At 47.5% G+C, this 21,561-nt stretch overlaps 1 protein-coding gene across 3 annotated transcripts; it reads left to right on the top strand.

Moving 5' to 3' along the window:
* The first annotated feature begins 1,675 nt into the window (after positions 1-1,675).
* On the top strand, positions 1,676-20,837 carry CDC42EP4 (CDC42 effector protein 4). 3 transcript variants are annotated; one of them, XM_069952219.1, is made up of 3 exons: positions 1,676-1,820; positions 14,188-14,362; positions 18,731-20,837. In XM_069952219.1, exon 3 carries the CDS (start codon positions 18,936-18,938, stop codon positions 19,851-19,853), a length of 918 nt encoding a protein of 305 aa, XP_069808320.1. In that variant the 5' UTR covers positions 1,676-1,820; positions 14,188-14,362; positions 18,731-18,935; the 3' UTR covers positions 19,854-20,837. The 3 variants fall into 3 exon arrangements, with proteins under 3 accessions (XP_069808320.1, XP_069808319.1, XP_069808321.1); XM_069952218.1 differs by lacking the exon at positions 14,188-14,362; XM_069952220.1 differs by lacking the exons at positions 1,676-1,820; positions 14,188-14,362 and adding an exon at positions 1,929-2,139.
* The last annotated feature ends 724 nt before the right edge of the window (positions 20,838-21,561 follow it).

Raw genomic sequence — 21,561 nt, 5'->3', positions numbered from 1 at the left:
TAAGGCGGCTCAGCCATTCAGCGACCGAGGCGGAACGGGAGAGCGGGACGGCACGATCCAGGATCTGGCTCTGGAACCGGGGAGGTAAGTGGACAGCGGCTTCTATATCCACCCCCTCCCAGGCCATACATGAAAAATACCCCTAGCCCGGAGTACCCCTTTAATTTAAAATGTCAGGAACTGTCCAGAGCAGAAGCAAATCCCCATAGAAAACCTCTCCTGCTCTGGTCAGTTCCTGACATGGACAGAGGTGGCAGCAGAGAGCACTGGGTCAGACTGGAGAGAATACACCACTTCCTGTAGGACATACAGCAGCTGATAAGTACTGGAAGACTGGAGATTTTACAAAGCGCTGGCACTTTATGGCACCAGTTGATTTGAAAGCAAAACTTTTTTGGTGAACAACCCCTTTAAGACCTGGCTGTCATGATGCGGCTGTCAACACTGCGAACAATAATACTGGCAAAGTCATGTGCAGGTGTCTGTGTAACTCAGGGTCACCACCCTTCTTTTCAGGAACAGATATAACCAGGTAAAAACTGACATGATATTAAAGGGGTCTTCTGACCTGAAACTATTGATTTCCGAGCACAGCTGGTCGTTGATGATCAGTGTACGGGAGCAGGAAACCAAAAACAGTGCCACCCCCATCCTCAGGTTGTATGCAGTATTACAATCCTAGCGCTATTAAAGGAGAACTCCAGGCCACAACTAATCCACTGCAGGCAGGGGGGTGCGGGAACATAATGAAGAATCTATACTTACCTGTCCCTGCACCCCGGCAGTGCCGCTCCTCAACCCCCGCCCGCCTCCTCTGGCTCCTGCAATGTCATGACCCGGCTCAAGAATGGCCGTTTAGCCAGTTAGTGACTCAGGTGGGAGGCCGTTGCAGTCACTGACTGGCTGAGCGGGTACTTTCCCCCGGGTTGTGATATACCAGGCAGGAGTCAGAGAGTTAGCGGCTGTCATAGAGGTGGTGATGTGGCGCTATGGGGACAGGTAAGTATACATTCTTTATTATGTTCCCGCACCCTCTGCCTGCAGTGGTTTAGTTGAAGTCGGAGTTCTCCTTTAACTCAAAATGGGATTGTAATACCACTCACAGACTGAGCACAAAAGTGGCGCTGTGTCTGCAAGAAAGCACCTATGTTTTTCTAATCCTGGACAAACCCTTTAAATTAAAGGGGTTCTCCATAACTTGATGTAATCAGTGGGGGGTCTGACCTCCAGCTGTGAATCAGAGGATGAATCTTCTTATATATCAGGGTTATTGAATCCAGCCTGACCCTAGCGGCCTCCTATGAGGGTCACGTTACCTGTGCCGGTCCACTGCTCATTCCACTCTATTAGGAGTATATACGTAACCTATTCAACCACTACAAACCCTGACCTGTAATCCGCACCCGGGTCACAGCAGTATACCAAACCCCTTCAGGGAACGTTTTAACCCTCTAAGTAATTGTCCGCCAAGTCGATCTCTTCTCCTCTCTTGTTCCATTGTCCTGATTCCTAAGTGTCTATTGTCACCGGTTAATGTTATTGGTCTTTATAAAGACTGACTCCTCGAAATTCACTAGAGAGTGCCTGTCCTGGGGGGGGGAGTGGCTGCGGAGGGGGGAGGCGTGGCTGTAGAGGGGGTGGGTGTGGCCTGCATTGTACTGCAGCTCTTTATGTGAGTGCTGGTACAGTCGTGCATACACTAGGGGAGATCTGCAGAGAGCTGGATATACTCCGCACCGTGCTGGTCACTCGTGGGTCTGGATCCTGCACCCCCTGCCTGTTCAGGTGCTGGATTGGGATTGGGATTAGGCTTCTTGGAGGTGAGTCCATTGCACGCTCCATGTGCTCTTATTCTTCTTCTCTATTGTTCTTTAGATTGTGAGCTCCTTGTAAGCAGATCATTGCACGGTGCTGTGAAACGCGTCGGCTCCGTAGGTTATACGTTGGCTGATGTGGACGGGTTCGGCACTGCGGTGGGAGACGTCGGCTGGTACGCCACCGCCTGGATCCCGTCCCATGGACTGTGTGTGTTCAGAGGGACACAAAGGCCTGCATCCAAATGACTGCCCCTCATTGTTGGGGGAAGGGGGGTGGTCTCTGTACCCATTGAGTAGGACGAGCTGTTGGAGGGTCTTTGTGGTGGGTACTACGTACGGCTGAATAGATCACCAAGAAGCGGTCGGAGGGGTTAAAGTTCTTCTGTCCCTGTCACAATGAGGCCATTGAGCGTCTCTCTCTCAGAGTTGTGACTGTTATGCTAATACTTATGCGCTGTGATCCTACATAGCAGAGCCGGAGAGGTTTAGGGTGTTTGTCGGCGGGTCCTCGCACACGTGCTGCTGAATAATGATGGAAAAAAAAGAGAAATTCTATGGATATAGATAAATCTGACCGAGCCGTCCATGTCACCTGGTGTATATATGGTGAATCTATGCAACTTGGTGACTTATCTGCTCCTGAGAAAGCTGGGTGACAACCTATATGGCTCTCGTAAATCTATCTAGCTGGGATGGGATACATTACTGCATGACCATTCAGGACTCTGGGAAAGCTGGGTGACTGAAGGATCCTGCTTACTCTATGAATAGTATGCAGCGGTTATACATATTACACACATACACAAATATGTAGCAGAGCTGTGTTTGCCAATTAACTCTATGGGGTTTTGGTGCTAAGCCAGGGGTAGGGAAGCTTGGCTCTCCAGCTGTTGCAAAACTACAACTCCCATCATGCCTGGACAGCCAAAGCTAAAGCTTTGGCTGTCCAGGCATGATGGGAATTGTAGTTTTGCAACAGCTGGAGAGCCAAGGCTCCCTACCCCTGTGCTAAGCTATGTAGGTTTACTTACAGCTAATCACATTGGGATGAATACACTCAGCTCTGCTACATCTGCATGTGATATATTGCCGGTCAGAGGTCTAGATAAGGAGATATTGCAGGCGCCATTCAGTAATGCAGGATGCAGGTATTCTTATCAATAGCACTGAGGGGTCTATGATCACATAGGCTGTCACACAGTAACTTTAAGGGGGGAACTTGCAGTCAGAGATGGAGATAGAATTCTATAGATATTGGTAGAGCACCCCTTTAAACAGGTTCTTCCCAAGAGGCCATATAAAGGCCCTTTAAGCATGGGGTCTGGTGAGTCCCTTCAGCCGTGAGGTCCAGTGCTTTAGTTACATGACGGCCCTGCAGCCAAGTGGTACAGTGCACACTAGGTGCATAGCAGCCCTGCAGGTGTGAGGTACAGTGCACTCGGTGCATAGATACCCTGCTGAGTTGGGGTCCAGTGCTTTAGTTGCATAGAGGCCCTGGTAATCTGTTGTCCAGTGTACTAGTTGCATACATACCCTGTAGATGTGGGGTCCAGTGCACTAGTTGCATACATACCCTGTGGATGTGGGGTCCAGTGCACTAGTTACATACATACCCTGTGGATGTGGGGTCCAGTGCACTAGTTGCATAGCTGCTCTGTGGATGTGGGGTCCAGTGCACTAGTTGCATACATACCCTGTGGATGTGGGGTCCAGTGCACTAGTTGCATACATACCCTGTAGATGTAGGGTCCAGTGCACTAGTTGCATACATAACCTGTAGATGTGGGGTCCAGTGCACTAGTTGCATAGCTGCTCTGTGGATGTGGGGTCCAGTGCACTAGTTGCATACATACCCTGTAGATGTGGGGTCCAGTGCACTAGTTGCATACATACCCTGTAGTTGTGAGGTCCAGTGCACTAGTTGTATACATATCCTGTGGATGTTGGGTCCAGTGCACTAGTTGCATACATACCCTGTAGATGTGGGGTTCAGTGCACTAGTTGCATACATACCCTGTAGATGTGGGGTCCAGTGCACTAGTTGCATACATACCCTGTAGATGTGGGGTTCAGTGCACTAGTTGCATACATACCCTGTAGATGTGGGGTCCAGTGCACTAGTTGCATACTAACCCTGTGGATGTGGGGTACAGTGCACTAGTTGCATACATACCCTGTAGATGTGGGGTCCAGTGCACTAGTTGCATACATACCCTGTAGATGTGGGGTTCAGTGCACTAGTTGCATAGCTGCTCTGTGGATGTGGGGTGCAGATTCTATCTACTTTACGTGAGCAGCTAACCTGGTGGCCCCCTGGTCTCATAAAGTCCGGTTAGTCTAACTCCTCAGACCTCATATCTGCACATAACTAACATAGCTTCTATTTCTATCACATATTCTGAGAAGGTGTTCCCACTCTCTTGCCTTGTTCTCCATCTTTCATTTATAACATAACAGACCTCTGCTTGGTGTCAGTGAATGGAAGCCTCGTATACAGAGGTGATTTGGGCAGAAGCCGATGCCTGTGGTCGGCTGATCTCTCCTCATTGTGCTGATCTCTGTAGGAGTCCTTGGCGGTTAGTGAGCAGGTCCCATCTGGGGATCTGCCATCTGTCACCACAGATTTGATCTTCTCCTTGTGTTGTGATGGAAGGAAACAGGATCTGTCACGACGCTTAACGGCACATATGGATGGAAGGGCCACATGCCGACCACAGCCGTACAGACACCTCGTCCCATAGCACTTTGTATCTATGACGGGCAGGGAACTCTGGCTCTCCGGCTGTTGCAAAACTACAACTCCCATCATGCCTGGACAGCCAAAGCTTTAGCTGAATAGACCACTGTTCCCTTATTTGTGGAAAAACTATCATTCCCATCATGCTATTGTAGTTTTGTACTGGTTGGAGGAGGCTATAATAGACATGCTTGGCATTGCCAGTGATGCCAGCTGGCACAGGGTGCACTATGGCTTGTGTCACACTGAACTTATGACAAGCAATGAACTTTGTCACGGTATGGCCTGAAGGCCTCGACGTGTTCCCTTTCTATTCTCCTCTAGTGTCCGGGCACGAGTTATCAACATAGATTACTGATGTGCAAGAGCAAGCAGGATTCTATTATCCAGCCATCACATGGCACTGCCAACCGGGAGGTCATGTGACCTGGGGCAAACCTAACAGGGTGAACTCATGCCCACTTACTATCACATACACAGTTGGCATTTCAAACCATAAGACGCGGTTTAGGCCCTTGTCTGGATCAACATAAAGCAGGTCACATACAACCATCAACGGTCTATGGGGGCCTCCCGACTCTCCCGAGGGAGAAGAATCAAGCTATTAGGTTTCAACGCGCCTGATACTTTTATTCTTGGGAAGATGAGCTTTTACCAGTGACCTCTGACACCAGCCTTCTCCTCATTCATAAACCATGCATGCTCAGCTGATCCAAGTGTGCACTCACATTCTGGGGGATGTGACTTGTCCACCATTTCTTAGACCGTCCATTGACTTGAATAGATACTCTGTAATGCTTCATTCCACCTGTGTGGGCGCTGCAGGGAAATTGAACACTTCCTGACAACTTACCCCACAGATCGAAGCTGTGGGGAAACCTTAGGACCGGCGTATTGTCAGAGGACCCCACTTACATATAGGGTGTGTACATAGTGAAGGACCCCTTTAAGCGTACAGTTGGAAGTGTGTAGTTCCATGGCGGAGTCTTACATTTCAGCCGCCATGTGACAATCCAGGGACTTTTTAATAATTGTGCTTTCTGTGTGATGCAATCCCCGTCTATGACTCAGTATTAATTCCCCTTGGTAAGGAAACTCCCAGGAGTTGCAGTTCTAAGTATTACTACGACGAGGGACGGGGCTGCCGTGAGATCTCCCGAGCCTGCAACCCCCCCTCCCCTCCCCCGAGAATGGATCGCCATCAGGATAAACCTAGAAAGCAACAGGTTTTACATATCCACAAAACACAATTTATCTTTTCTAACCACACGGAAGTATATCAGAAAGTAGAGGACAAGTATGTGATCAGGTGGGGGCCGCAATCTTGAGATAAATGGGAGAACTCCTTAAAGAGATTATCCAGGATTAGAAAAAGCACGGCTACTTTCTTGCAAAAACAGCACCACCCCTGTCCACTTCATTGGAACTGAGCTGCAAAACCCCCACACCCAACCTGAGGACAGGAGAGGGGCTGTTTTTAGAAGATAGCAGCCATGTTTTTGTAAGCCTGGATAACCCCTTTAAATTAAGTGTTGAATTGTGACAACGTCAATGCGTCCGCAATACAAATTGCAACATGTTGCAAGTCACAAAATCCATCTTTGGTGGATTTTTGCTCACAGGTCACAAGTCACATACAACTTTGTCAGCACTGACCACAATGTGACCTTCCTGTGACTTTTTTTTACAGCTTAATCACAACAGTAGTAAAGTAACATGCCTCATTATGTACAGTGAATGGCTTTTGGGGGGGGGTTATATCATTAAAGTTTGTTGACGAGAGCAAGGTGCATGCTCCGAGTATATCATAGTTTACATATAGGTATACCATACATGTAATAAAGTAATACACATAATATAGTAATGACATCAGTATGTTAATTACAGCCTGGGTGATAGTTCAGAGCTGTGCAGTGGTGTAGCTACCATGGAGGCAGACCACGCAGCTGCTATGGAGCCTGGACAGAGTGTGGTCTGCCACCATGGCACTAACTACTGATCACAGAGCATCGCTAGCGCCTTACCTCATGCTCATCAATCTCTCCACACGTTACATGTTTATATTCACAGGGATGACGTACAGAAGTTACCAGAAGACATGTATAACCTCATCCACATCATGTTCCTAAAGGAGGTAGTGGAGACTCCGCTGTGAAATCCATTTTTCATACCACAATATGATCACATGACGTTGTAGGCCCAAAGCCTGAGGCTGCACTAACAGGACATCCGGATGAAGACAGATTTGCCTGGATAACAATAAGCTACATCAATGTTTACAACTACTACAGGCAGGATGTAGATATTGATGTGGATGGTGATCTGAATCTGTACGCGATCTCCGTATCTGCATGACAAGGAACTATAGTATGGGCCCTATGGCAGTTTTCAGAGATGGCAGCATGTATATGTGAAATGTGAGGACTACCATGTGTCAGCTAGGCCTTCTTGGCTTGTTATCCTCTATCCATGTATAGGGCAGGGATGGGGAACCTATCACCCTCCAGCTGCCCCATCACCGATATAGGGGTAATATATTATTCAGTGTTGGTCCAACCAGGGGGATGGGGACCCAAGTCTCCCATCAGAATAGAGAGGCAGGACTTGCATGTGTGTTGTTACTCCGTGTGGTCCCAGCAGTGTGTAAGAGCAGGGGATAACAAACAAAGATGGATATATCCCCTTAAAAGGGTTATCCAGAAAGAGAAACATGGCCACTTTCTTCCAGAGACAGCACCGCTCTTGTCTCTAGTTTGGGTGCATTGCAACTCCAAGGTCCATTGAAGAGAATGGAGCCTAATTGCAAATCGCACCTGAACTGAGAGGATGGAAAGCGGCAGCTTATCTTTACGGCGAGCAAAAGGATTGGGCATTGAAATCTACCATGTCTGATCCTTCTCGGAAGGAGTTGGAGGAGAATCGTCAGACCTCCCGTACACATTAGATACACTTTTTTTTGGACTGGGTTCACACTGTGTTTAGGTAAAGGTCAAATATGGGATGCCAATGTATATGTGCAGGTACCAGCACAGGCCTCATTGACGTTAAAGGGTGGAATATAGTCAGCTGGAGACTATATTGGGGACCTTTCCTATACTTGTATTTTCCAGAATAAAAGTGCAATGTGTTACGTTTTTGTTGACAATGCTCAGGCTATTGCCCCCTAAAGGAATAGTTCAGGCTTTGAAAAACATGTCAGCTTTCTTTCAGAAACAGCACTTCTCCAGTCCTCAGTTTGTTTTTTTGCAGCTCAGTCCCCTTGAAGTGAATGAGGCTGAATTGTAATACCACACACAACCTCAAGACAGGGGTGGCACTGTTTTTTCATTAAGTAGCTGTGCTTTTTCTAATTCTGGATAAATCCTTTAAGCCACTGTGACATACCAATATGTCTTAGAGGGGTCTAGAAGTCAAGTCCGTTCCATACCGACCGCTAATAGTTGGGATGGAGCAATAGCTCTGACCTCAAGGGGTTAAGTCCATGGGGCCAGTACATGCTCATATACATTGACATCCCATTTTGACAGGTGGCAGCGATGAATTCCTCAAGAACACTAGGCCTAGCCATGTCCTATATTGCAGCTTGCTTTCTTCAATAAACTTTATTTATACAGCGTCGGAGATCCCCTTTAGTTAATGTTATTCTTCGCTCCGTGTCCCACACTGGGGTCCTTGTGTAATGGAGACTTGTGATGTCGGCCGTCATTAGGAGCGGAGAATCATTGGCGTTCGAGGTTTACAAGATGTCTGCGCAGAATAAAGGACGCCATTGAGCAGCTGGGTCACAGGATCCTGAATATTGAGGCTCCCTTAGAGAAGGTTATAGCGCAACGTGTAATGTTATTGCTCTCCGATACTTGACGGACAGGCCCCTCGCACATAGCCCCTCTGTCATGTGAACAGACGTCTCCTATGTGAGCCCCGGGCCGTCTGAGGACAGAGGAGGGCTCAGGGGCCCCGCGCATGTGTTTACTTTGCCCATTTAGATATTTTTACTCCCAGGGAAAACTGAACATTTCTGACTTTCAGGTCAAAAAGAAAAAATTTATACTAAAGGGATTGTCCAAAGCGATTATCGTTCGCATAATCGTTAACGATTAACAATCTCAAACGACCGCTGTTGCGAAAGACCTGAAAACGTTCACTCATTTCCATGGAACCATAATCGTTACTTACGATCGTATTTGCGATCGTTTCTTCTTCGCTATTGCGTTCGTATCTACTGCGAATGACCGAACGACATCTTATTCATTGCGAACGATTTGCAAAAGTTTTGCAAACGAGCAACGATAAAAATAGGTCCAGGTCTTATAAAGCGATCAACAATTTCTCGTTCGGTCGTTAATCGTTAACTGCTATTCAAACAAACGATTATTGTTTAGATTTAAACGATTTAACGATAATCTGAACGATAATCGTCCGGTGGAATAGGGCCCTTAGTGTTCTCATATCGTAAAGCTATCCCATATCCAAAAGATCATTCAAGTCGCCAGCAATCAGATCCACTGGTTATCCCTCATTAATATCCCTTTAACGGGGTACTCCAGTGAAAATATATATATATTTATTTAATATTTTATATATATTTTTTTAATGAAATGGTGTCAGAAAGTTATATAGATTTGTAATTTACTTCTATTTAAAAATCTCCAGTCTTCCAGTACTTATCAGCTGCTGTATGTCCTACAGGAAAGGGTATATTCTTTCAAGTCTGACACAGTGCTCTCTGCTGCCACCTCTGTCCATGTCAGGAACTGTCCAGAGCAGGAGAGGTTTTCTATAGAGATGAGCGAACCGGGTTCAGGTTAGAGTCCATCCAAACCCGAAATTTCAGTATTTGATTAGCTGGGGCTGCTGAACTTGGATAAAGCTCTAAGGTTGTCTGGCAAACATGGATACAGCCATGAAAGTTCGGGTTCGGATGGACTCCAGCATGCTCGAGGTTCGCTCATCTCTAGTTTTCTATGGGGATTTGCTGCTGCTCTGGACAGTTCCTGATATGGACAGAGGTGGCAGCAGAGAGCACTGTCACACTGGAGAGAATACACCACTTCCCGTAGGGCATACAGCAGCTGATAAGTACTGGAAGACTGAAGTTTTTTTTTTTAAATAAGTAAATTACAAATCTATATAACTTTCTGACACCAGTTGATTTGAAAGAATAAGTTTTTTACCGGAGTTCCCCTTTTACAAATGAAAGCTCTATCTTGTCCTGAGGGTTTGCTACAATGTATCAGCACAGGCTTAAAGGCAACAATTGTATCTGTAACTGATGAGAGGCTGGTCCAGACTGGAGACAAATGTAGCTAAATCTCAGATGTTGGATGCTATATCAGTAAAAGACTAAAGGGGTATTCTCACCTTATAAACCAGGGATTGGGAACTACAGTTCCTATCAGGTCTGGTCAGCCAGGGAAGGCATGATGGGAACTGTAGTCCTGAAACAGTTAGAGGGACAGTTTTACCATCTTTGTTCTAGGTAATAGTCTCGTTCATTACGTCTATCTGTCTCTGGGAAAGCTGAGTGATGACCAAGGTGGCTGGATGCTGGGATATGGCTAGACTTCTCCTGCCGGGTGCAGACTCATCCGCTCGCTCTATTTCTGTGGCGGTGAGTAAGGGGAATACTATGCCTTGTTAGGCCGCCCGGCTCCACTGCACCGGAATAGCATTGCTGACAGCGTCCTAGAGACGGGAACATTTTCTGCATAATTGTCGAGACCACCAAGACTCGGCCCCGCATGAGCATGAGTAATACAATGGGAAGGGATAAAACCTTTATAGAGACGTGTGACATGGCGGCAAAGTCAGACCAGCGGCCTAAAATAACCCATCCTGCCTGTATCATGGAAGACCCAGCAACCTTCTAATATACTTTGATTCCCTTCCTCTCCCTTTGCTTGCTGTTTATGGATTGAAGCATTCTAGAGTGCTCAACCAGGACTAGAGCGCTCCCATTCATTGACGGCAAGTATAAATTTAGGGTGAGGAATTGGAAGAGAAAGCACATTGGAAAGTTAAAAGGGACACTCCGAAAAGTTATATAGATTTGTAATTGACTTCTATTTAAAAAATCTCCAGTCTTTCAGTACTTATCAGCTGCTGTATGTCCTGCAGGAAGTGGTGTATTCTCTCCAGTCTGACAGATTGCTCTCTGCCGCCACCTCTGTCCGTGTCAGGACAAGCTTAAAGGGGTACTCCAGCGTGGGGGCTACTTTTTTTGATCTGGCCAGGGAGGAGGTGGCTGAGGGAAAAGACGTCCACTCACCTCCCCGGTTCCAGCGGCGGGTCCCGTATCGCGCTGCTCCGGTCCCCGACCGCTTCCTGGTGTCTGACGCGGGCCCGAGACGTGACGTCTCAAGCGCGCTCAGCCAGTCAGTGACAGAGGTGGGATCTGAGCGGACTTGAAACGGATCCCGCCTCTGTTACTGACTGGCTGAGCGGACCTGAGACGTCACGTCTCGAGCCCGCGTCAGACACCAGGAAGCGTCCGGGAACCAGGGACCGGAGCGCCGCGATACGGGACCCGCCGCTGGAACCAGGGAGGTGAGTGGACGTCTTTTCCCTCAGCCACCTCCTCCCCGGCCAGATCAAAAAAATAGCCCCCACGCTGGAGTACCCCTTTAAGCTTGTAGTAGCCTTTTGTTGTCTTGTACATCATTGGCGTAGCTATAGGGTGCATGGGTGGTCTCTGGTGCGCAAAAGGCCCCTATGAACTGTATCAGAGTGCGCCAGCCCCCTGCTGTGTATTGAGGAGGGGCAAGTACCCCAGAACAGATGTCTACAGGTGGGTGAACTGGCTATTTAAAGGGGTTGTTAACCAAAAAAAAATTTGTCCCAGTAAGTGCCAGAGATTTATAATTTACTTCTATTAAAACAAATATCAAGTCTTCCAGCACTTATCAGCTGCTGTATGTCCTGCAGGAAGTGGTATATTCTCTCCAGTCTGACACAGTGCTCTCTGCTGCCACCTCTGTCCATGTCAGGAATTGTCCAGAACAGCAGCAAATCCCCATAGAAAACCTCTCCTGCTTTGGACAGTTCCTGACATGGACAGAGGTGGCAGCAGAGAGCACTGTGTCAGTCTGGAGAGAATACACCACTTCCTGCAGGACATACAGCAGCTGATAAGTACTGGAAGACTGGAGATTTATAAACAGAAATAAACTACAAATCTCCAGCACTAGTGGATTTAAAAGAAAACATTTGGTGAACTACCCCTTTAATGGTGGGATATTGTTATGTAGCTGACTGCAGTCTATTGTCCCCTGTTATCAGCCATATACTAAGATGCCTAACAGGAAGTCCATAACCCTACACTTAGGTGATAATAGCGCTGACATTAGGCCTTCTGGCCCTTTAAGCCATGTGCACTTACACGTTCAGGCTTTCGATATGTAAAGCGCTCGGTCAGGGCTTCCAGGCAGCTGATGCTCAGGTCAGTGCAGGATTGTGCAGGGCAGGCAGATTTCCTTGTACACGGGGGGTTTACATGGGGCGGTTTTGCTGATGGATCCTCTGCGCTCCTATCACATTAGTTAACCCCAGATGCATCAATACACCAATACACAGATCCTCCACCATAAATATGATCAGCTGATCCAGATGCAAGTCAAGAGACCAGCGAGTGTGCACAGGAGCCTAGAAGGGGTTAATCTGGGGAAGTTCAGTTCAGGGACAATTCAGTTATCCAATATCACATTATTATGCAGGGTTGGACTTAAAGGCAAAATTTCCCAGAATGCATGTGCGGTCACTGCTGGAAGATTTTAAATCTTAAAGTGTCACTGTTGTATTTTTTTGTTTTGCAGAAATCAATAGTACAGGGGATTTTAAGACACTTTGTAATTGGGTTTATTAGGCAAATATGCAATTATCTGCATTCAAAAAGACTTTCCCCAGGTCCCCCCTCCCTGCTCGCTCTCATTCACTGCTCATCAGGAAATCTCGACTCAGATTCAGGCCCTGTCTGTTCTATGGAGGGGGGAGGAGGGAGATTAGTCACCAGTAGAGAGCAGAGAACAAAGGATTACACAGTGGGAGCTGTGTGAAAGCCGGTATTCAGAGGTCAGAGAGGTCAGTGCTGACTTCAGAGGAGATAGCCCAGTGATGTAGCTGTAAATTAACTCTTTGTTGTCCTGTTTTGGTGCCTCATCTCCCTCCAACCCTTCCCTCTCCATAAGAGAACCATGAAGATGGGGGGAGAGCTTCAAACTGCTTTTTCATGATAAAAATCCATTTTATACATTGACATCCCATTTTGACAGGCTGCAGCGAAGAATTCCTCAAGAACACTAGGCCTAGCCATGTCCTATATCGCAGCTTGCTCTCTTCAATAAACTTTATTTATAAAGCGTCGGAAGGGGTTTTCTGGAACCTTAGGGTACTATTACATGGAACGATAATCGGCCCGATTCGGCCAATTATCGTTCCATGTAATAAATCCAACGATCAGCCGATGAGAACGATCATCGGCTGATCGTTGATATAGGTTCTGACCTATTTTTGTCGGGCGCCGACCGCGTACCGCTACGTGTAATAGCGGTGCGCGGGCGGCGACTAACGATATACATTACCCATCCACGTTCCAGGGCTGCTGCTGCGGTCTTCTTCTCCTCGGGTCCCTCGCGCTGTAACGTCAGAGTGGCCTGTCAGCTGACAGGCCACCCGGCCAATCACAGGCCGCGGCGGTCCCGGCCTGTGATTGGCTGAGTTGACAGGCCACTCTGAAGCTAGAGTGCGCAGGTCCCGGGGAGAAGAAGACCGCAGCAGCAGCCCTGGAACGTGGATGGGTAATGTATATCGTTATGCAAGGGCTGCAAGGACATCGGTAACAATGTCCTTGCAGGCCTTGTTCAACGATTATCGGGCCGTGTAATAGGCCCAGTGAATGAACAACGACCTAGCAGATCGCTGCTCGTTTACAGGTATTATCGGGCCCTGCTCGGCCCGTGTAATACCACCCTTAAAGGGGTTTTCCATCTTAAGAATTTATTACTAGAGATGAGTACAACTGGAGCATGCTTGAGTCCGATCATTCGGCGTTTGAATACCGGTGGCTGAAGTTGTTGAATGCCGCCCTAGGGAGTCCTGGTGTTTACAGCCATAGGCCATAGGCTGTATCCATGTTTTCCTGGACTCTCTAGGGCGGCATCCAACCTCTTCAGCCACCGGTATTCGAACGCCTGATGATCGGACTCCAGCATGCTCCAGCTCTACTTAATACCTATCCGCAGGATGAGGGATGAGGGATAAGCACATCGGTCTGTATTTGCCCCCAACCATGATGAGAACGGGGGAGGTGCTCCTTTGATTCTCTAGGAAGCTGCAGAAGACGCAGAACACGTTTATCATTCACCGATTTCCGGGAACCCCATAGGGAATGAATAGGGCGCGGACTACACACGTAAATGGGGCAGAATTGATTAAAAACTGCACTTGTACATTATGGGGATCACAGTGGTCGGACCCCCACCAGTCAGCTTTTAAACCCTTACCCCAAGGGTTGGGAACATCTGGCCCGCGTATGGATGCCAAGATTTTCTCATGCGGCTTGCAGACATATGTGCCGCCAGATACAGGAGGGTGCCACGCTCAGCATGCAAACACTGATGCTTCTTTATTGTTTGCCAGGCACAGCACCATACATTTTGAAGTTACAGAGACTGGCAGAGCAGGAGAGGTTTTCTATGGGGATTTGCTGCTGGGATCTGGACAGTTCCTGACATGGACAGAGGTGGCAGCAGAGAGCACTGTGTCAGACTGAAGAGAATACACCACATCCCCCATGACATACAGCAGCTGATAAGTATGGGAAGATTTTTAAATAGAAGTAAATTGCAAATCTATATAACTTTCTGAAACCAGTCTGAATTGAAAGAAAAAGATTTTCACCGGAGTACCCCTTTAAATCAGATGATTGATAAGGGTGCCAAGGGTCAGTCCTCTCCAATATGATATTGACAAGAACAGACGATCAGACCAGGAAAACTTTAACTCAGCAGTTTGCTATTATACTTGTATGACATACATCACTTCCTTAAAGGCAGCCATTCAGGTTAAAGGTCAGAGCATCTGCAGGGAAACCAACTTCCCCATCTGCTGTATATAGTCCGTACCCCCCTCCCTATGGATCGTATGCTATGTATGTGGCTCTGCTGTATATAGTCCGTACCCCCCTCCCTATGGATCGTATGCTATGTATGTGGCTCTGCTGTATATAGTCCATACCCTCCTCCCTATGGATTGTATGCTATGTGGCTCTGCGGTATATAGTCCGTACCCCCCTCCCTATTGATCATATGCTATGTATGTGCCCTTCTGTATACAGCCCATACCCTCCTCCCTATGGATCGTATGCTATGTATGTGGCTCTGCTGTATACAGTCCGTACCCTCCTCCCTATGGATTGTATGCTATGTGGCTCTGCGGTATATAGTCCGTACCCCCTTCCCTATGGATCATATGCTATGTATGTGCCCTTCTGTATACAGTCTGTACCCTCCTCCCTATGGATCGTATGCTATGTATGTGGCTCTGCTGTATACAGCCCATACCCTCCTCCCTATGGATTGTATGCTATGTATGTGGCTCTGCGGTCACCCCAGCACTGGTACAGGTAATCCATCATCTACACAGAGGATTGCACATGGCTTTGTAGGGATCAGCGAGGACAGAAGTGAGGGAGTGCTACAAGCCGCTCAATGACAGAGCGTTTCTATTCCCAGAATGCCTGATGTGTGAGCGGCCTTTATATTACCGCGATATAGATTAGGTGACCCCCCCCCCCCCCAAGAGAATCCACCGCTGGGAAGATTTCCATCATTATCCTTAGGAGCGCGCAGTCACATGACCGCTCCTGGACATCAATCTCTCCCAGTGCTGGATAGGAGCCCGGAGTCTATTGTATTCTTAAATATAATGGGGCGGTGCATGCGGTCATCATTTCGTTGCAGTTTTTAAAGTGCCGCTACCGATTTTCTTTAAGGGGGTTGTTGACTTTTTTTTTTTTTTTCTTTCAAATAAACTGATCCCAGCAAGTGCCAGAGATTTATAATTTACTTCTATAAAAAAATCTCCAGTCTTCGAGTACTTATTAGCAGCTGTATGTCCTGCAGGAAGTGGTGTATTCTCTCCAGTCTGACACAGTGCTCTCTGCTGCCACCTCTGTCCATGTCAGGAACTGTCCAGAGCAGGAGAGGTTTTCTATGGGGATTTGTTGCTGCTCTGGACAGTTCCTGACATGGACAGAGGTGGCAGCAGAGAGCACTGTGTCAGACTGGAGAAAATACACCACTTCCTGCAGGACATACAGTAGCTGATAAGTACTGGGAGACTGGAGATTTTTTAATAGAAGTAATTTACAAGTGAATGTAGCAAAGTTGTGACGGAAATCTTGATTGGATCTTGTCTCTGAACCCTAGCCCCATCCCCCTCAGTGATGTCCCTCCAGCACCATCCCCCTGTCAGGGAGGAGTGATAACAGCATGCTGCCTTGTGATGAAGGATGCTATGGTGGAAAGTGAATGCAGCAGGGTCTGTAACCTCACCAATTGTGCAATAGTCTGCAGTGAAATTAGATTTTCTGCAACAGCTTTGGGTGGAGAACCAGCAGGAGTGCTGTGGGAGGGGAGTAGGCAGGGTGGGAGGACTGCGATGAACAGTGAGGTAAAGCAATGCATTCTGGGACTTGTAGTACTGAGAAACTGCTTAACCAGGAAGTTAGAGTTGTCACCCATTTGTCTGGGCAGTTATAAATTTAAGGACCATGAAAGGTCATTTCGGGGGTACTTCTTTAATAAATTGTATGTAATAGAAGCTTATTGGGTTAATCTTGTATATTTAAATGAATGGTAAATCTGACTAGCAGGCGCCACCTATACTACTGGTGTAGCCAAGGGACCTTATAGGCCCGAGGCAGGACTGCTTCCTCACCACCCACTGCAGGGACCGCTAAGACCACTCTACACTGGGATAAGCACCGCAAACAGCATCACATATCTCAGCTTCCAGCTTTTTCCACTTTTAATGAAAGGGTTAATATCCAGTTCAGTAAAATCTGACTATAACAGAGATGGAGAATACTAGAAGCCAGGCTGGAGTAGAACACATCTCCCGGTTTAGCGCTGCGGTGCAGTCACCCGCTTCGCCTGTCACTTTCCTCGTATATAACTCGGCTCGTCTTCGCAGGCTTTGTTTTCTGCACGGTTACCTCTGCCTCCCTCTTCTCATATTAGGGGGATACAAGCTTTGACGCCTGTCACCATTCATTGCTAAACTTGTCTATTAGCGACCTGTTATAGATAGAAAGCGTTCCCCGTAGATGCCTCAGTACCGGTGGAGCCTGACCTAATAAATGTATTTAATACGGTTATAAAAATAGGTAAATGATGGAGGAAAGGAAGAGGTTTTGAGTTGTTACATTTCTTTGCTGTGAGGCACATTGGTGTTTGTGTTGTTTTTTACTCCAGGGGTGAATAACATTTATAAGTAGCTACAACAGCCCAGCAGTAGTATGGTGTGCTATCCATCTGTGATCTATAGGGTCCCCACCATTTCAGTATCCAGTAACAATAATACTAACCTCACACTCACAACACTGCATGCTGCAAAAGGGTTGGACCACCACCTATCTTTACATTGACTGAGTGCTATTTTTGTGTACTCTTAGAATGACCCTATAGTCCTAAAATTCCATGCCCTTCCTCTCATCCTCCAGTCTCAACATTTCATGTCCCTCCCCTCACTCCCCAGTCCAAAAATTCCATTCCCTTCTCCTCATCCTTCAGTTCCAACATTCCATGTCCATCCCTTAATCCTCCAGTCCCAACACCCCATGCCCCTCATCTTCCAGTCCCAACACCCCATGCCCCTCATCTTCCAGTCCCAACACCCCATGCCCCTCATCTTCCAGTCCCAACACCCCATGCCCCTCATCTTCCAGTCCCAACACACCCCCTGCCCCTCCCCTCATCTTCCAGTCCCAACACACCCCATGCCCCTCCCCTCATCTTCCAGTCCCAACACTCCATGCCCCTCCCCTTATCCTCCAGTCCCAACACCCCATGCCCCTCCCCTCATCCTCTAGTCCCAACATTCCTTGTCACTCCCCTTATCCTCCAGTCCCAACACCCCATGTCCCTTCCCTTATCCTCCAGTCCCAACACCCCCTGCCCCTCCCCTTATCTTCCAGTCCCAACACCCCATGTCCCTCCCCTTATCCTCCAGTCCCAACACCCCATGTCCCTCCCTTTATCCTCCAGTCCCAACACCCCCATGTCCCTCCCCTCATCCTCCAGTCCCAACACCCCATGTCCCTCCCTTTATCCTCCAGTCCCAACATTCCTTGTCCCTCCCTTTATCCTCCAGTCCCAACATTCCTTGTCCCTCCCTTTATCCTCCAGTCCCAACACCCCATGTCCCTCCCCTTATCCTCCAGTCCCAACACCCCCTGTCCCTCCCCTCATCTTCCAGTCCCAACACACCCCATGCCCCTCCCCTCATCTTCCAATCCCAACACACCCCCTGCCCCTCCCCTCATCTTCCAATCCCAACACACCCCCTGCCCCTCCCCTCATCTTCTAGTCCCAACACACCCCATGCCCCTCCCCTCATCTTCCAGTCCCAACACTCCATGCCCCTCCCCTTATCCTCCAGTCCCAACATTCCTTGTCCCTCCCTTTATCCTCCAGTCCCAACACCCCATGTCCCTCCCCTCATCCTCCAGTCCCAACACCCCATGTCCCTCCCTTTATCCTCCAGTCCCAACACCCCATGCCCCTCCCCTCATCCTCCAGTCCCAACATTCCTTGTCACTCCCCTTATCCTCCAGTCCCAACACCCCCTGCCCCTCCCCTTATCTTCCAGTCCCAACACCCCATGTCCCTCCCTTAATCATTCCATGTCGTTTTCCTCATCCCAATTTCCTTGACACCTTATGTAGATGCAGTCTAAAGCTGGCTGTACATTTCACATAGTCACTGAGAAAACACTTGCATGGCCGACAGCCATCTCTACTGATCCCTGCATACATGGGGAGAAGGGCACAGGCCACTGTCAGACACCTCATAACGTGGAGGTCATGAATATTCATATAATTATTAGATGATGAATAATACTATACTCTTAGAAGATTACATCAGAACTTTACATTTTATTTCCTCTTTTGTCTCCTCAGGCTCTAATGGATTCCCGTGAGTCACAATAAACTCGTCACTTCATCTTCAATTTACTGGTTTCCTGAGAACTCCCCATAAAGTTTCCTGAGGACACTCCTTATACTCATCTCATTGCATCACAATATTGTAGGATACAACTACACAGAGAGCTGCCAGTAAAACAAAGGGTTCTTCTTGGAGATTGTAGTGGTCAAAATAGCAAAGATGCCAATTCTCAAGCAGCTGGTCGCCAACCCAAATGCATCCAAGAGACGCTCGCGGGCAGACCTCACTGCCGAAATGATAAGCGCACCCCTTGGGGATTTCCGGCACACCATGCACATAGGACGGTCTGGAGATGCTTTTGGAGACACATCATTTCTGAGCAAAGAGGAGCAAGCCGAACCAGAAGAGTCTACCTCCAAACCAGGCCTACTGTCCCGGCACTTCCGAAGCAGCAAACGCTCCCTTTCAGTAACCAGAGGTGATCGAAGAGACATGTTGGGGTCTTTAAGGGACTCAGCGCTTTTTGTTAAGAATGCCGTTTCATTGCCACAGCTGACAGAAAAAGAGTCAGAAAGGGGCTCAAGCAAAAAGTTGCCCAAGAGCCTCTCATCCAGTCCAGTGAAGAAGACGCCTGAAGAGCAGCAACACATAAACGGGGCCTCTGCTCGGAGCCCAGTGCCCAGTCCAATGCCCATCTCAGACACTAGCTTAGCGGAGAAAGAATTTGGAGAACTAACAGACCTGCCAGACTCAGCCCCAAAAAGTAGCTATGGCATGAAGCATGCCGAATCCATCATGTCGTTTCACATTGACTTGGGCCCTTCCATGTTGGGCGATATACTAAGCGTAATGGACAAGAGTCAGTGGGAGCAGGATCTTGACCGCAGCCTTGATGAGCCGGAGATAAACCGGACAACCTACAACCAAAGTTCTCTACCAACTAGACAGACCAGTTCTTCAGTAGCTCCACCCAGTCAAGCCCATTCTACGTCAAGCAGGAACCACAGGAGTCACCCCACCAAAGAGTCCCACTCAGTTCCCAGACCCTCTTCAGGCCTTCCAGAGGACAAACCGAGGCGAGCAAGGGATTTTTCATTTATGGATGAAGAGGAAGATGAGGATGAAATAAGGGTGTAAGAAGGACACATGGTCTACTTCATAAGCCGAGATGCAAACCATGCGTAGAGCGGACTTGCTCGCCCCCGTTTTGATTTGAGCTTGGTACCAGAGGGCTATTCAGGCAATAACCCCTTTACCTACACGCTCTCTATACGCTACCCATGGAACCATGACTGGAGCTCGTATGCTATACAAGCACTCTGCCATCAATTTCAGACCAAGGTTATTCATGATCCAAAGTGACCAAGGGTAGACCCCGTGGATTCGAGACGTTGCGCTCAAACGAGCCATTAAGGCAATTTTTTGACGGATGTAGAGGAGGAGATGTACAATATCAGGCCGAGAAATATCACTACAAACCCCCGGATCATCTGTTCACCTTGGATATGTTGTTCTAAGTTTCTCCACCCCCCATCGGCCCAACCTTGCTGGTTTCGTATCTTGTTGCATCTCCTCAGCTTTGTTGCCTTTTAAGTGGAACCCTAAGACCTACAGAAAATAGGTGTTTACCGTTCCCATTACAGAGACATGTGGCGTGCCTGTAAGATAAATTCCCGGAATGACTTCCCCGCCATTACACTGACGCGATCTTACTACGATTGGCTATGTATGGTGCCGTGTACACTGACAATCACATTCTGATGGGTTCCAGCAGCGGGACATGGGATTAAAGGGGAAGCTACTGTAGACGATCGAGAGGCACTTGAACGACTCCTTAACAAACGCCAAAACGCTAGAACCTTCTCAATAATCTGATCACCGGCCGCAGGATTCTGTACGGAGCCAGGGTCGGAATTCTTTGCCAATGATTAACCATTACTTTGCCAGTAAAATGTACAGATGGAATATCTCCTTTATCTGCAGAGATTACTTTTTTTTCCTGTGGGAATTAATACTAATCTTTAGAGGAACTTATATCCCTAAAAACTTCTTGTGTATGAGAAGGTACTTTTTTTTGTATTGTTATTATTTATGGTGCTTGGAGTAAAATAAAAGTGACACTATGCATCCTCCTGTGTGGTTTATCCTGACAGATTAATACAGTATAACATATATCAATGTATAACCCCCCCACACCATCACTTAAAGGGGTTCTCTTTGTTTGTTAGATGGCTCCTTTCATCTTAAGCTGATCACAGGGTGTTTCCTTTCTTGGATCCCTAGAGATCAACTATAGGCTATGTTTGTAAGCATGCTCTGTGACCTGTGCAAAGGTCATTCTACAGGGAGGGGGAGGCAGAGCTGCTATCATCTCCTCTATCTAGTACTGTCAACTTTCACTATGTTCCAACACCTTTAAAATGACGGACATTGTTAGTGGACAGCCGTAATTTAACAGCAAATAACGGCCGTTTTGCAATAATGTGCATTATTTCCAGTCCCCTAAAAACGACCCTCATTACAAGGGTGTGTGAACAAAGCCAAATGCTGTACAGAACACTTTCCAGCAGTTTCCGCCTCCTTAAAGACAGAACAGGAAGCTTATTTGTAGGATTAGTGGCCAGAATGAAAACTGCAAAATTTCAGGAATATTTTAAAAACGCATTCCCAAAACTTATTAAAAAATATGCTAGATTTTTCCAATGACACATTCCCTTTAAATACGCAGTGGCATGATAGTATATATAATATAGCATTTGAGTCTTAACATCCTTCCAACTGAAAGATTGTAAAAATACCCAGATCCCACTAAACAGCTTCCTGGATCCCCATGGATGTGACTAAT

Source organism: Dendropsophus ebraccatus, chromosome 14, assembly GCF_027789765.1.
Source record: "Dendropsophus ebraccatus isolate aDenEbr1 chromosome 14, aDenEbr1.pat, whole genome shotgun sequence".
NCBI lineage: Eukaryota > Metazoa > Chordata > Amphibia > Anura > Hylidae > Dendropsophus > Dendropsophus ebraccatus.
Note: the sequence above shows the minus strand (reverse complement) of the source record. Positions and strands in the feature narration are given on the sequence as shown.